At 38.1% G+C, this 16009-nt stretch overlaps 1 protein-coding gene across 1 annotated transcript; it reads left to right on the top strand.

Annotated features, from left to right (window-relative positions):
• Positions 1 to 10170: 10170 nt before the first annotated feature.
• On the top strand, positions 10171 to 14532 carry LOC103929086 (tryptophan aminotransferase-related protein 4). Its single transcript, XM_009338228.3, has 5 exons — positions 10171 to 10501; positions 10677 to 10974; positions 12889 to 13178; positions 13609 to 13889; positions 14070 to 14532. The coding sequence occupies exons 1-5, from the start codon at positions 10227 to 10229 to the stop codon at positions 14258 to 14260; spliced, it is 1335 nt and encodes a 444-aa protein (XP_009336503.2). The 5' UTR covers positions 10171 to 10226; the 3' UTR covers positions 14261 to 14532.
• Positions 14533 to 16009: the final 1477 nt, after the last annotated feature.

Below are 16009 nucleotides of genomic sequence, written 5' to 3'. Positions count from 1 at the left end.
AAAAAGAAGCCGAGAGCAAACTTCCCCCGTCACCTACGCAAGAACTGTTGATCAGATTTAGACGGAATCTCCACCCACCATTTCTTGGTGAAGCCTTAGAATACATGCGGAAGTTTCACAAAAAGTATTCGGCAAATGATTTATATGGCTTGCCAAAAGCATGCCAAGATACTTTTGATCTTGTTCTAACTTGCCCCAATGCTAAACGAATCATCCAAAAGACCTTGGATCCAAGGATGAAAGGTAAGTTCCATCATATATGTAAGGCTCAATTTCTCGACTTTGAGGTGGATCCATACACTAATATTGACATCACTGAACTTCTTTTCTCTTTCGAGGACTTCCAGTATTTGCGATACCATTTCGAAGTCTTTTTAGCCGTTTCCCTCTTCGGCCTTACGACCAATGAAAAGGAACACGTAGCACGATTAAACACTTACCTTGACATAAGAGACACCTGTATTGCATATCAAGAGCAAACTTATATGATATCACAAAACCAAAACCCAGTTCCAATGCCAAGTAAACCCAAGATAGACATGCAGAACGAGAAGGCTTAAGTGGACATACTACAAGAACATACCCCGGCGCTAGCCGAAGAAGATCAAGTGAATACTACCCACGTACAAGATACCTCGTTCGAAAATCCAGAGGAAGAAGATTACGACCCCATAGGTAATTCGGTTCTCAACAACATGGAAATCAGCATGGTCCATGTCTTACCTGTCGAGTTCTAGCCAACCATATCCCAACCAAATTTCCTGGATGGCAATGTGGTGGCCGAAGAAACCACATAAGTAGATTTTGTGGCCACCGAACAGATTGAGCTGGCAACAAAAAAAGATAAAATCAAAGCAGCTCTCACTGAATTGTTTCCTCATTATTCATCAGTTAATTTTTCTCACTTAAAACCGTTATATGTTTAAGGCTCATATTGAAGGATATTCGGTCTCCAAAATTTTCGTCGATTGTGGAGCGACGATCAACATCATGCCCGTTGCTATCATGAAGGCATTATGTCGTTCCAATGATGAACTTATTCCATCAGGGGTCACCATGAGCAGCTTGGTCGGTGACAAATCCCAGACCAAGGGAGTGTTTCCGCTCGAAGTAAATATCGTAGGTCGTAATCATATGATGGCATTTTTCATAGTCGATTTGAAGATTGAGTATAATGCATTGCTCAGTAGTGACTGGATGATCAAACGAGTTGCATCCCCTCGTCATTATACCAAGTCCTCATATTCTGGGATAGGCAAATCGATCGTGGTTCATCTAGTCAATAATCAGCAGTTCGAAGCTAATATGATTCAGGCTCGTTATTACGATGATCACGTCAGCTACATCACCCTACAAGGTTTTAACGAGGAAGGACGGCCGACTCAGATCTCAGTTCCAAAAGCCATCGAGGTAGGCCCCGACATAGTTTACCAGGATTCAGCGAGACTTCGGTTGGCTGACCTGGTTGCAGACCTTGACGTTTGATACAAAACAAGACAGGCGAACCGAGCCACGGACCATGGAATGACTGTTGGCCCACTGGTATTCTATTTCCAAGCAACTAAATTTGGCCATAAATTTAGTAGAATTTCTTGCTGAAGGAGACAACGGTCCAGTTCTATCACTAGACAAGGTTCAAGCTGCCCCGGCCGAGCTCGAAGACAGTCGGCCCTGAGTCAAATACCATTTAGAGGAAATAAATGTTGAGACAACCGAATACCCGCGGCCTTTATTTATTAGTGCTTGGTACCATATCCTATGAAAAATAAGCTTTATAATTTACTTAAGGAATTTAAGGATTGTTTTGCTTGGAGTTACCATGAGATGTATGGTTTAGACCGAATGCTTGTCGAGCATGAATTACGTATCAAACTTGGTTATAAACCATTCCGCCAACCCTCCCCCCCCCCCGGACGATTCTCGACCGAAGTACAACTTGGCATAAAAGATGAACTCGTTTGACTTTTAAAAACCAAGTTTATTTGAACAGCTCGATACATCAAATGCTTGGCGAACATTGTCCCAATTTCAAAGAAAAGTGGTGCTCTACGTATTTGTATCGATTTTTGAAATTTGAATTTGGCAACCCCTAAAGATGAATATACAATGCCAATTTCAAATTTGTTAATCGACACAGCAGCAAACCACGGGATGTTATCCTTCATGGATGGTCATGCCAGTTACAACCAGATTTTCATTGCTGAGGCCGACTTCCACAAAACTGCTTTTCATTGCCCAAGGGCCCTCGGGACTTACGAATAGGTCGTCATACCATACAGCCTAAAAAATACCAGTGCCACATACCAACACGCTATGAATAATATTTTTCATGATTTAATTGGTACCATTGTCGAAGTCTAAATTGATGATGTTGTAGTCAAATCGAAACGTTGCCAAACACATTTAGATGATCATCTACAGGCTTTCCTACGTATACGCCAACATAACCTTAAAATGAATCCTGCCAAATGCGTCTTTGGTGTATCAGCCAACAACTTCTTAGGTTTTCTCGTACACCATCATGGCATTGAAGTGGATGCAAATAAAGCCCAGGCGATCATCGATGCTCCACCCCCTGATAACCAAGAAACAATTACAATCACTACTCGGTAAAATCAATTTCCTTTGCCGTTTCATTTCTAACTTGGCAAGGAAGATGAAAGCTTTCTCCACACTCTTGAAACTTAAAGATTCGGACAAATTCAAATGGCATGAGGAAAACCAAGATGCTTTCACACAAATTAAGGTCTCCCTCATTGCCCCACCTGTCCTTTTGCCACCTCGGCGCGGTAAACCACTCAAGTTGTATATTTTGGCCACCGAGGAATTCATTGGCTGTCTTCTTGCACAAGACAATGACACGAGATAGGAGCAAGCCATCTTCTATCTTAGTCGAAATCTTAACTTGGCCGAGATAAATTATTTACCCGTCGAGAAACTTTGTTTGGCTGTGTTCTTCACTGCGTCCAAGCTATGGCATTACATGCTCCCCTCTATTACGTAGGTTATTGCTCAAGCAGACGTTATTCGCTATATGCTTACTCGGTCGATAGTGAAAGGCCGAATCAGAAAGTGGACAACGGCACTATCTGAGTTTAGTTTGCAATATGTGCCCCAAAAAGCTGTAAAATGACAGACACTGGCCGATTTCTTAGCCCAACATCCATCCCCATACGGTTTTAGGGGTAACGACATCGACATTGGCATGGTGGAAACACATGATAATCATTGGACGAATTATTTTGACAACTCTAGTACTTCAACCTCGACTGGCGTTGGGATAATCATCCAATCCCCAAACCATTACCGATGGTATTTTGCTTTCAAGCTGATTTCGATTATACAAATAATCAAGCTGAGTATGAAGCCCTTCTCATCGACCTTAACGTCCTTCACGACTTGAGGGCAGCCCGCGTACTTGTCTTTGGTGATTCAAAACTTGTGGTTAACCAACTCAGTGGAACTTTCGTTGCATGAGTTATATTATGGCGTTATATCATATGGTTACTAGCTATTTGGCCGAGTCGTTTGAAGGCATCACATTCAAGCACATCTTATGAATTCAAAACACTGACGCAGACGAATTGGCTCAAATAGCCTTCAGAGCATAACTCCTCGAGGGCAAGCTAGGTCGGGTCATACCAGTAGTGCGATAACCACACCCGGTTTCAGTTAATCAACAAGTTTTCCAACACGACCACGTGATTCATACATGAGTTATGTCCTTACCTTCATTGTTGGAACAACAATATCCTATAGATGTTTGCGTGGTCGAGAAACTACCTGACGACTAAAGAAGGTCAATTACGCAATATCTTGATAATTCTAGTGGCAACCATGACCGCAAAACAAAGGTACATGCCACAAATTACATAATGTACCAGAATGAGCTGTATCAAAAAAGTAAGGATGGTTTATTGTTATTATACCTCGGTCCACAAGAGGCCGCCTAAGCGATTACAGAGGTACACGAAAGGATATGTAGAGCTCATGAATTCAGACGTAAGATTGCATTGAGTACACACGAGGATGTGTACAATGTCAAATTCATGGGCCTATACAGAGAGTCTCAGCCAAATTACTTCACTCAGTCACCAAACCATGGCCGTTCAAAGGATGGGCCATGTACGTGATCGGAAAAAATACACTATCTTTCAGTTCAACAAAGCATGCATGGATACTCGTTGCGACGGACTACTTCACCAAGTGGGTCGAAGCAAAGTCATACATCGAGTTAACGTCTAAAAAAGTTTGTAATTTTGTGGAAGAAAACATCATGACCAGATTCAGCGTACCAAAAACAATCATAACGGACAATGGTACAATTTTTACATCCGACAAGTTCAAGGAATGCTCAGTCAGTTTGAAAATTCGGCTCAAGCAGTTTATGCCATATTACCCATAAACAAATGGACAGGACGAAGCAAGTAATAAAGTTTTGATCGACATTCTTGAAAAAATGGTAAGAGAAAAACCTGGGATATGGCATTTGAAGTTAAACAAGGCATTATGGGCATATCGAACTTCACTCCGATTAGCAACTAGGACGACCCCATATGCATTAACTTATGGGCATAACGCGATGCTACCAGTTGAGCTAAGCATAAACACATTACGAGTAATCGAACAAAGTAGTTTGTTCAGTGCCGAGTACATTCAGGCCATGAGGAAAGAGTTAGAGGACATGGAGGAAGTTCGGCATAATGCCTATAATTTATTAGTGGTGCAGAAAAAGATTGCCAAGCAAGCCAATAATTGATGAGTCAAACAAAAAACGTTCGGCGAAGGATAGTTAGTTTGGCAAACCATGTTGCCAGTGGGAATTAAAAATCCTAGATTTGGGAAATGGTCGTTAAATTGGAAAGGACCATTCATTGTCCATAAAGTTCTCGGCAATAGGGCATACCACCTCAAGGATCAAACTAGTTTAATTCATAAATTACCAATCAACGAGAAATTCTTAAAGAAATATTATCCAATCACTTGGGAGATGCAAGAATAAAAAGTTCATTTCATTAATTTTGCAAAAGGGCGTACAAGCAGGATTACAAAAAAATCCAACAGCCTACTACTAAAAACAAAATCCTAAGGGATCAAAGGAATGAAGGCTTCAAGAGCAGCTTTCAGTTCCAACAACCTTACTTCACCCATCGTGACTTTAGCCTGCCTTGTTCTCTTCTCCAGCTGTAGTTGTTGTATTCTCTTTAAGCCAACTGCATAATTCGTCAGTTGAGACCTATTCGCCTCAAAATCCTTTTCGACCTCCGAAGCAACGGCCGACCTTTGACGTTGAAGTTCCGCTATTTGACGATCGAGGTTGGCCAGTCGTGTCTTCTTTGCTTTTATTGCATCAAGCTCTAGCTGAATAGTTTCATGAATGACCATTGCAGCCTTAAGGTCGTCCTCTACCCGGAGAGCCCTTTCAAAAGTAGTAAAGTATTGTTGGCTTCGCTTTAGGACATTGGATAAATGAATGACATTTTCAGTGCTTAGCAAGCCACCCTCGTTCAGGCACTCTACTATAGAGTCAAGGCATTTGCATTAAAGGATTCGTAAAGCTGAAAGGGATAGAAGCTCTTGCAACTTGATGAAGGCGTCAGATTTAGCCTTAGTCACAGAAAGCTCAGCTGTAGTGGCAGAGGGTCCAGCTGTCCCAAAAGTGCTCGAGAGGAGGGGTCAAGCTTGACTTCCCATGAAGGATGCACATATAAGGGTTTTAGGAAAAGGAAAATCTTAAAATAAGATAGCATAAAAGGAAGTTATGTTAGACCTACTAGGATGAGACTTTGGCCATGTCCCTTGATTCGTTGCTCAAACCCAGGGAGCTTAATGGCCGAGCCCAGTATTTAAGGCAGCCTTTTAGTTCGTGTGGCTGATGAAGGTTATCTACGTTTGATGGCTACTAAGGTGACTAGAAAATATAAATAATGCCCTTTGGCGCATAATTTTTTTTGTGAAATGAGCAGTTGGGCACCTGGCATTTAATGTTATTCTCAGTTTAGAATTCAAAGGTTGGGAATTAAGAAAGAAAATGGTAATGATTCTTACAAAGGTTGAAGTAACCTCCTGATAAGGGATGCTGAGATTCTGGTATTGGGGATAAACCGGTGTCTTCGATGTCACCTCTGGCTCGATAGGGAACGCCGCTTTATGTCTCAAACCTGCTTCGGTTACAGGAGTGTCGCCTTAGCCAGCCGCCTCGATCGTTGGTTGAGGATTAATGGTTGGCAGTTCGATTGGTCGATGATGTCTCACCAGCGGGGATCATTTGATCTCGTCCTCCTAGACAAAAGGAGATTGATTGTTAGTCAAGGAGGTCAAAATTTTATTTTGGGTAGGGCTGAGAGTTGTTCTCGGCCTAGTAATCTTCTTCTAGAATTATCATGGGTCGTCCAATCATTGCGGGTAGTCCAGTCAGGATCGACCGAATCCTATTGTAGGACGGATTGGTTTAGATAAGGATGGAGTAGTCGAGACCTAGTGCAATGAGGAGTCTTAATAGGCTAAGGATGCTGAGACTTAGGATTGGCCAAAACCTAATCAGATTAGGTTAAGAAGTTCTAATCCGAGTATGATTAGAGCCCGGCTATGAGCTACTATAAATAGAGAAGGGAGTGTACATTCAAGCCCCCTCCAATTCAACACACAAATTACCCCACACAAACCTCTCAAACACCTTGAGATTTTTATATTCTTTTTCCTCCAACATCTTCAGTTTGGATAAACAACACTGTGAAGGCAACCGGCGACATCTTCAGTTTGGATTAATAGCACTAGAGCCGTAGAATTAGCCGACCAAGGAGCACCTTCAGTTTGAATAAACAAAACAACTTCGAGACCGACTGGTTATTTATCCAAGTCTCGGTTGACAAGGATGTTCAAGTCCTTGTTGGTAGAGGTTATCTCATCAGTCTTCTTAGCAAAGTGAGGTTTACATGTTACTATATTCAGCACATTGAAAGTCGAATTTGATATTTGAACTTCGCAGAAGCCTTGTCTTCAGGCTCTAGAACCCGAAGACCGAGACGTGTTCCTTCCTCGGTCGCAGTCGCGAGATCAAGAAGTCAACAGCGCGCCCAACGCCACCTCGACATATTTTACTCCCCGGCTGAGCTCAACCGACAAGTTGGCACACCCCGCACATAATTAAAGGAAGTAGTTAGCTCATTAGTTACTCGGCCTGTGCGTCACGTAGGCTTGGTAGTTTTTAGGGTCAACAAATTCTTAACAACTTCGAGTTGTGTGATGGGTAATTGTTATCCCAAAAGATGTGTAGTGTGAATCTGAATTGAAGAGTCATTCCTATATGCATTTAATGAGGCATGTGGTGGTTAAATTTTTTGTAAGTGGTGATTGGATCTTTATGACCAATTGGTAAGGATGAAAGGCGAGTGGTGGGTCGCAATCTGAAGAGAATGATAGAATAAAGATGATGGTGATCCTATCAACTGATTGAGCAAGTATTCAGAGGAAAGCTTGTGTGAGCACAACCAGCATTTTTATTTCATACTTTATATATTTTGAAAAGATTCTGGAAAAACTACAATTGTGCTTTAGAACTATGATTTTACTTATAATCACATGTATCACATTAGTGTCACTTATAAGTGCTTCGCAGCTTATCCAGGTTTTTCTTTGCCCGGTGCGGCCCATTTCCACAACACATGGTTGTTTTGCAGAGTAACATATAACAGTTAGAGAAGAGGATCTCAAGTGGTGTAGTTGTTGTAGGAAGTACATTCGAGAGAAGAATTTGTTCCCCTTATTGTAAATTGTTTTCACAAGAAATTATATGTATATTGTATGTATGAATCATTAACTATGTATCATAAGTTATATTGCTATTGTCTTATTGTCACGTGTCGATTTTTTGGACATATCTTGGAACCGGGGCATAACAAAGATTTTTACTTTTCTCAAAATTTATATGAACTTATAATTGAAAATAAGGGGTAGTGAAAATTTAGAATTCTCTAATATTCTCACAATCTTCGGAATATAACTTCAATACTTTATTCTTTTCCATAACGAGGTATTTATAAGAATACAACGAAGCAATAATAGGAAATAAATAAATTAAAATTTTTGTCCTCAAGACTAGGAAACCTAGACCAAATCATATCAGGTAATACTAAGTAGACTAAATTTGCAAACAAAATGATGTGTCATCAATAAGAAATAAATACATTTATTAACACTTAAGTAATAATTCAATCATCAACTTTAATGTCATTTAATTTACAAAATTTAGTATACGCATTTAGTCTCTGTAACATCATCCATATCAATCCCTAATTAAGTCTAATCTCTAAAATACTTCATATTTTTCCGACACTTATCCTAAAAAATAATTTATAGGTACGTTTGTGGCTCAAGCAACTTATCTAAAGGTTGAATTTTCTATTTTAATCAGTTATACGTACCCACGAGGGAATTATCCCTGAACAAATCATAATCTTAAATCGCAACCCCTCGGTCCGTCGTCCTCTATCACCTGGGTCAAATATAACGGCTTCGGTTGATTTATTTATGATATTACAGTCAAAGTTGGAAAAATCATCGCGCGAAAATTCCACTGCAGTTGACGTCCGTGGATCAAACATTGATAAATTTTAATTCGTACCTATGAATATGATATATACAAATCTGATATATGTAATTTGTAATGACATATGAGTAGGCTAAGGTGGTCTCAAACAAGAAATCATGGAAAATGGTGGCAGAATATATTATGTTCAAGACCCCACAAAAAAATTATTTCTGCCTCTAAACGTAATAAATTTGAAATAATTAGATACTTTTAATCAGGGTTACATTTTTACTCACCAGTTAATTTTCATATTAAATGTTAATTTTTCAATTCTGAAAAGAATTAACCAAGATCAAATGAAACGACATATGTTAAATAATTAGGTGTGTACTTATTATACCCCAAAAGTTTAAGGTGTGAGCAAAAATCCCCTTTAATCATTTAAATTTTGCTTCTCTAGTTAAATCATTTGACTTTTAATCCAACTAATACCTCTTTTATTTTGTATTGATGAGTCATCGTACTTTTAAGGATCCCAATATCTTTGAGTAGTATTAGACCCACTCTAGTGTCTCTTTTTTGGGTAAATTACATAAAACTACCTCAACTAGGGGTCGAACGACACTTTCATACCTCATCTTTTAAAAATGACAATATCATACCTCAACTTACGAATTTGTTCCAATGTCAGATCTCCGTTAAAATGTTATTTTTCTACCCACTATTATTTCTAAAATAACCTTTAATTACTGCTATAATATATCCCTTCCTCCTCTGCTTGCACTTGCAAAAAACTGAAATTAAATGATTAAAAAACTTCGAAAACGAGTGTGAAATTTGAGAGAGAGAGGACATGAACAGAAGTGAAATGGTGGTGTTATAGATGGAGGAAGAAAGAAGTGACAAAGAGGTAGAGAGAAGTCGAGGGAGAGAAAATAAACTAGAGGGAAGAAAAGGACCACTAGCGTGATTAGAGACGAGTCAAAGCGGATTTTCTCACTCCTCTTGTCTTTTTGGTTTCAATTTTTTTTCCAAGTTTGAAAATGGAGCATGAGAACGAAATTATGAGAATAATCAAAGTTGTTTAATTATCAAATTCACATTCTCCACAATTGAGAGCGCATTTTTCAAGATAATCCAACCTGACATCTCTCAATTCAACTGAAGGGATGAAGAGGAGAGAGCTTTTTTTTTTTTCTTTTCATTATCATTTTATAAAAGGGTAAAATTGATACTAAATTTTTTATTAAAAAATAGGGTGAATTAATGAGACAGTGATGTAGGTTTATCATCACTCATATCTTTTAGTACCAGTTATACGAATGAGGATCTTCTCCGGATTCTCTTTGTGAGGATCCCGGGAATCCTCCAATCATGTTCGTTCATCGTACATCGTGCGGTCAATTTCGTTAGGTACTGTTTATAATCAATTTTAAATAAAAAAATTTACAATAATTAATGACCACACGATGTACGATGAACGAACATGATTGAAGGATCTCCGAGATCCTGACAAAGAGGATCCGGAAAGGATCCCCATTACATTTTTCTTTTTTTGAAAATATACCATAACATTGTATAGGCGTCGGCACCATAGTAAAAATGGTCAAACCGCAAACCCCATTACTAGTATATATATGGCTCCGATGCTGGTAATATATAAGAGAGCTATAGGAAAGTAATAAACTAAGCATATATGGGTAAGGCACAAAGCTCCTACGCTGTTATCCTGGCATTTTCTTTACTTGTTAATCTATTGGTATATACGGATGGAGAGCGGGAACTGAGTTGGAGCAAAAGAGCAGCACAAGAAGCTGAGCAGGTGGCCGCCATCTCTTGCTCAGGCCATGGAAGAGCCTACTTGGACGGGTTGGTTCTTTATGGAATCAAACCTGTTTGTGAGTGCAATCCTTGCTATGGAGGCCCCGACTGCTCTATGTTTTTAACTGATTGTGCAGCAAATGCTGGAAGGTCACCCCCCCCCCCTCTCTCTCTCTCTCTCTCTCTCTCTCTCTCTCTCTCTCTCTCTCTATGGAGCATGAAATTGAGCTCTTGAAGTGTTTTTGTATAGAACATATAATCTTAGGTGTGCTTTTTCTAATTTACTATCTTATGTATATATATGACACATAATGTTGTTCTGCAGTGGGGATCCATATTTCTTGGAGCCATTTTGGATGCAACGTGCAGCTAAAAGTGCAATTCTAGTAGCGGGGTGGCATAGAATGGGGTATACCTTTCCTGATGGTTCTTACATATCAACGCAGCTCGAGGCGAGCATCCATAAAGTACATGCCATAGTTGGAAACGCGGTCACTAAAGGAAAATATATTATTTTTGGTGCTGGCTCAACCCAACTTCTCAACGCTGCAGTTCACGCACTCGCTCTTGAGAATAATTCCTCCTCACCTGCAACTGTTGTTGCTTCAATTCCTTACTACAGGGTTCGATCTTCTGAATTTTAATCAAGTGTTTTTAATTTTCATTTCTATGTTACAGATAGAGGAGAAATATATGAGAGGAATGAGGAAAATAGAAGAGGAGGGAGGATAGATGATGAGAGAGATGTAGAAAAAATATACAAAGAAGAGGAGTTAATTACACTAACACCCCCTAAGGTTTATCGTGTTTTCACAAAATCCTCTCACGTTTGAAACATAACACTAACACCCCTTGTAATCAAGATCAAACTACGAGTCCAAAAGTTGTCGTTAATATAATTAAGGATATATTTGATGACCATTTAGTTTTCTCTTTATTTGTTTCAGATAGGGGAAAAGTATACGCGAGGAATTAGGGAGAAGAGTGTTGAGAACAAGGAGAAATAAAGAAAAAAAATAAAAACGATATCTTAAAAGTGAAAAAAACGGAAACTTCAAATGGTTTACTGTTTTTGGTTTTAGTGTTATTAGGTGCGCTCTTCTTTGGGGTTAATTACACTAACACACTCTGAAGTTTATCGTGTTTTCACAAAACCCCCTCACGTTTGAAACATAACACTAACACCCCTTGAAGTTCTAATTCACTTTCACATAACCACTTTAGGGCTAACATCACCTTAAAATAATTTCTTAAAGACAATTTTGCCCTAATTATTAATTACTTTATGAAAAATCCTTTATAAATAAATAGAATAAAAATTCAAATTAAAATCTTACATTAAACAATAAAAGAAAATTGAAGAAATCTTGTTACCTTCTTCCTTTACGCTGTTAATTCATATCCCAATCCTCTTTTCTTAATTAGAAAAACCCTAGCAGAACAAATCTTTCTCCTGTTAAATCCTTTGGGAGTTTCAGAGTATGAATGTGGTCGAGTAATTTCTTCTAAGTAGCCAAATCAGGTACTCTTCCCCATGTTTGAAAACAAGGCTTTCTTCCATATCGTTTTCTCGTCGAAATTGGTTTTAGTTTGGGTGAACAAGGAGTGAAGGAGGTTGACGAAGAGTTGGAGGTGGCGATTTGAGGACAAGAATAGAAAGAAAAAAAAATTGAGAGAAAGATCAGAAGATGCATTGGCTTTCTATCAGTTTTTTTTTTAATTTTTTATTTTTTTATGGTTAATGTATGTTTTTGAAGTCCAACAAAAAAAAAACTATTTTCTTTATATTGGTTATTATTATATGTATTTTTAACGAGCCTTTTTTATTTTTTAAAGTAATTAATAATGGGACAAATTTGTCTTTAAGAAATTATTTTAAGGTGATGTCAGCCCCGAAGGGGTTTTGTGAAAGTGAATTAGAACCTCAAGGGATGTTAGTGTTATGTTTCAAACGTGAGGGGGTTTTGTGAAAACATGATAAACCTCAGAGTGTGTTAGTGTAATTAACCCCAAAGACGAGCGCACCTAATAACACTAAAACCAAGAACAGTAAACCATTTGAAGTTTCCATTTTTTTCACTTTTAAGATATCGTTTTTATTTTTTTTCTTTATTTCTCCTTGTTCTCAACACTCTTCTCCCCTAATTCCTAGCGTATACTTTTCCCCTATCTGAAACAAATAAAGAGAAAACTAAATGGTCATCAAATATATCCTTAATTATATTAACGACAACTTTTGGACTCGTAGTTTGATCTTGATTACAATCTGGTCCCTATAGTTTTAGTTTCAGTCAAACTCTCCTAGATTAATGTTGGTTAAAAGTTAAATTTTGGTTTATGTTTAGAAACGGTCTAGTCATCTGAAAATCATATGTACAGTTTTATACTGTAAAAATTTGAACGAACGGGTTGTAATTCTGAACTGAATTGAAGCTAATAGTAAATTACAAGACCTAACTGAGTCGAGGTCAAAGTACAAGAGGATGAAGTTTGGTAATTTACTTCTATTGTAACAAGTTTGAATTTGATGCATACAGCTTTACAAGACACAAACGGAATTTTTCAGATCAGTGGACTATCAGTTTGAAGGAGATGCAACATCATTGCAGAACATTTCAGATGCAGGCAACGTTATTGAGTTTGTAACCTCACCAAACAATCCAGATGGGAAGCTGAATAAGGCAGTTCTTCAGGGCCCCAATTCCTCTGCGATCTATGATCGTGTCTATTATTGGCCACATTTTACAGCGATTCCAACTGCAGCAAATGATGATCTAATGATATTTACACTTTCCAAGCTCACTGGCCATGCTGGCACAAGATTTGGGTACTATCTAAATTCATATATCATAAAATTAGGATGGTCCTATCCATGCATCCCTGTCAATTTAAAATAGTTTAGCGGAAGCAAAAACATAGAATATTAAGACATGCAGATACAACTAGGTAAACAAAAGCCCTAGTCAAAGTTTGGGGACAAAGTTAGTCATTTTAAAATTAAAGGGCAGAGTTGTTAATGATGATTATTTTATATCTTTAACAAATCAAATTCTAATAGTATAACTCAATAATTTATAATGATGATTATTTTATGTCTTTAACAAATCAAATTCTAATAGTATACTCAATAATTTATCATTTCTGTTTTTCTAGTAACATTATTTACTTAAGGTATTTACTGTTTTTCGTTGATGAACCAAATTAAGGAAGCTTACTTCAGTTAACTACATTTTGCTTGGAATGTTTGCACTTGGCAGATGGGCAGTGGTAAAGAATAAGTCTGTGTATCAAACAATGACGGAGTATATTAGTGAAAGCAGCAATGGCATTTCTCGGGATGCTCAGCTAAGGGCTTTGAAACTTCTGAATGTAGTTCTCGAAACTGGAGGCAGGGAAATCTTTGAATTCGGATACGACACTATGAAGAACCGCTGGGAAAAATTGACCAACACCCTGTCTGTTTCCAATCGCTTTTCTCTACAGAAAATTGAACCCCAATATTGCACTTATTTTCAGAAAATTAGAGAACCCTCACCAGGTAACATCTTCACTATTTATACAGTTATATACCATGATTTAATAACAGAGAGTAGAAACTGTGAACTCCACCCCTTTTAATTAAGTATAATGACAGATTTCCAAACAAGTTTGGTAATTACTCTTTTCAAATTGCAAAAGTACTTCCAGAACTTTTACCATTTTCTTATTATATTGGCAGCTTATGCGTGGGTGAAGTGCGAGAGGGAAGAAGATAAAGATTGCTACAAAATACTGGAAGAAGCAAAAGTTGATGGGCGTAGAGGTAGCGTGTATGCAGCTGAAGAGCGCTATGTCCGTCTCAGCCTCATAAGGAGCCAAGATGACTTTGACATACTAATTCAGCGACTAAGCCAGTTGGTCAAGGAATAAATGTTGGAACTTCAAAGCAAAATAAATGTCAATAGTTACATATTGGTGAAATAGTTGTATGCCCAACTATTTCTTTTTCAACTAGCATGTTTCTTATCTTCCGAATGTGGAGCTGCTTTGTTTGATTTTCAATAGCAGCTAGATTTTATTTTTTTACATTCATAGCATTTAATGCTATATATGCTGTAGTATGTCTTGCAAATTCTCTATAAAAGGTATACGTGTGTATACGTTTGAGATGGTTCAGTAATAAGAGTTCTAACTCTCCAATATATCAAAGTGTTTGTTTCATAAAATACTTGCTGCTTCTTTTATTTATTTGGTCCATTTGCTTTGGGAGTTCTAGTGAAAGGTGTGATATAGTGTGATATAGTGTGATATAGTTTGTAAACTTATGACCCACATTTATTTGGTATTAGTTCGTACACTGAATTCCAGTGTTCCAAAAATCGGCCTGGCAGTGGTTTGCTGCCGCGATTAAACCAAAATCGTTGAAGAAATCGGCAAGGGTATTAGGCGGCGCCTAGACAAGTGCTGGGCAGGTTAGGCGGCCTTGGCGACCGCCTAGGTGGTCATGCTTTGATAAGAAGTCAATCGCAGCATCTTTCTTCCGCTGCAGTTTGGACGGCTCCGCGACGGTCTCGACAATTTCGATCTGCAATTGCAGGGTAAAAAAAATGGGGCGATTTGCTGGGATGAGAGAGACAACCTCGATCTGCAATTGTAGAGTAAAAGAAGTGTGAATGAGGAGTGGATCTGCAATTGCAAAGTTGAAGAAGAAGGACGGCTTGGCTATGGGGAGAGAGAAAGAGAGAGAGGGAGGGTAACTATGATTGCAAAGAACAAATGGGTCGACGGTAGGGTAACTAATGAGTTAGTGTTTTTTTTAGTTAGGAACTTAGGTGGCAATTGTTTAAAATTTAGGGACTATTTTTTCTTTAATAAGAAAACAAGCCCAATTCTTCTTTTAGTGAAAAACAAGGCCCAATAATGATTAAAACAAATGGATAGACTAAATATTACAAAATCAACATAAACCATCCTAAAATTTTACACATATACTTAAATCTGTCTAGTTTTCTAAGTGCTAGGCCCCTGCCGACCGTCCGACTAGCGCCTAGCGTCTTTTAGAACCTTGTTGAATTCTAACAACCAAGTTATGCAAACAATGTGTTAGACCTCAATGAGCCATTGGTTACACCTTAAGGAAAAGTCTTCTCTATTGATCACCTTTACGTTCTTTCACATTCATTAGAAAATGATACTATGTATTAAACTAAAGATTAAAATGAAAAAAAAAAAAAATTATGTAGTATGTACTCAATTATATCGAGTTGGCACTAATAACATGTGTATGATGAACGTTCTTTAATCACAATTAAAGTAGACAAGAAAGTGCGCTCTATGATATATGGTAGGAGACATTTTGTGGAAGGTCTTTGTGGTGTAGAAATATGACTCCTAATATGTGTAAAATTGACAAAATGGGAAGTAGTCTAACTTTACACATAAGCTCATGTAAGGTCCATTTTCCATCAATGTGAGACTTATTCTCAACATGCCCCTACCATGAGTGGCAAATTTTTTAGTCAGCACATGCACAACAAAAATGAGGTGACATGGCTAGTGCGTGCACCATTTGGCTTCACATGTGGGATGATGTGTGTACGGCTTCTAATAGATTGATGCCATGTAGAAATATGACTTCTTATATTCATGTGTATAAGATATTATAGTGCATATAGGGTC

This window comes from the organism of the source record quoted next, unplaced genomic scaffold, assembly GCF_019419815.1.
Source record: "Pyrus x bretschneideri cultivar Hongxiangsu unplaced genomic scaffold, Pyrus_bretschneideri_v1 Contig16, whole genome shotgun sequence".
Taxonomy (NCBI): Eukaryota; Viridiplantae; Streptophyta; class Magnoliopsida; order Rosales; family Rosaceae; genus Pyrus; species Pyrus x bretschneideri.
Note: the sequence above shows the minus strand (reverse complement) of the source record. Positions and strands in the feature narration are given on the sequence as shown.

Bases quoted from the DNA above. Each gene is read 5' to 3' on its own strand.
- LOC103929086 (XM_009338228.3), top strand. From the start codon at position 10,227: ATGGGTAAGGCACAAAGCTCCTACGCTGTTATCCTGGCATTTTCTTTA. The intron at 10,502-10,676 runs GTCACCCCCCCC...GTTGTTCTGCAG, and splicing joins TGTGCAGCAAATGCTGGAAG to TGGGGATCCATATTTCTTGG. The intron at 13,890-14,069 runs GTAACATCTTCA...TTATATTGGCAG, and splicing joins AATTAGAGAACCCTCACCAG to CTTATGCGTGGGTGAAGTGC.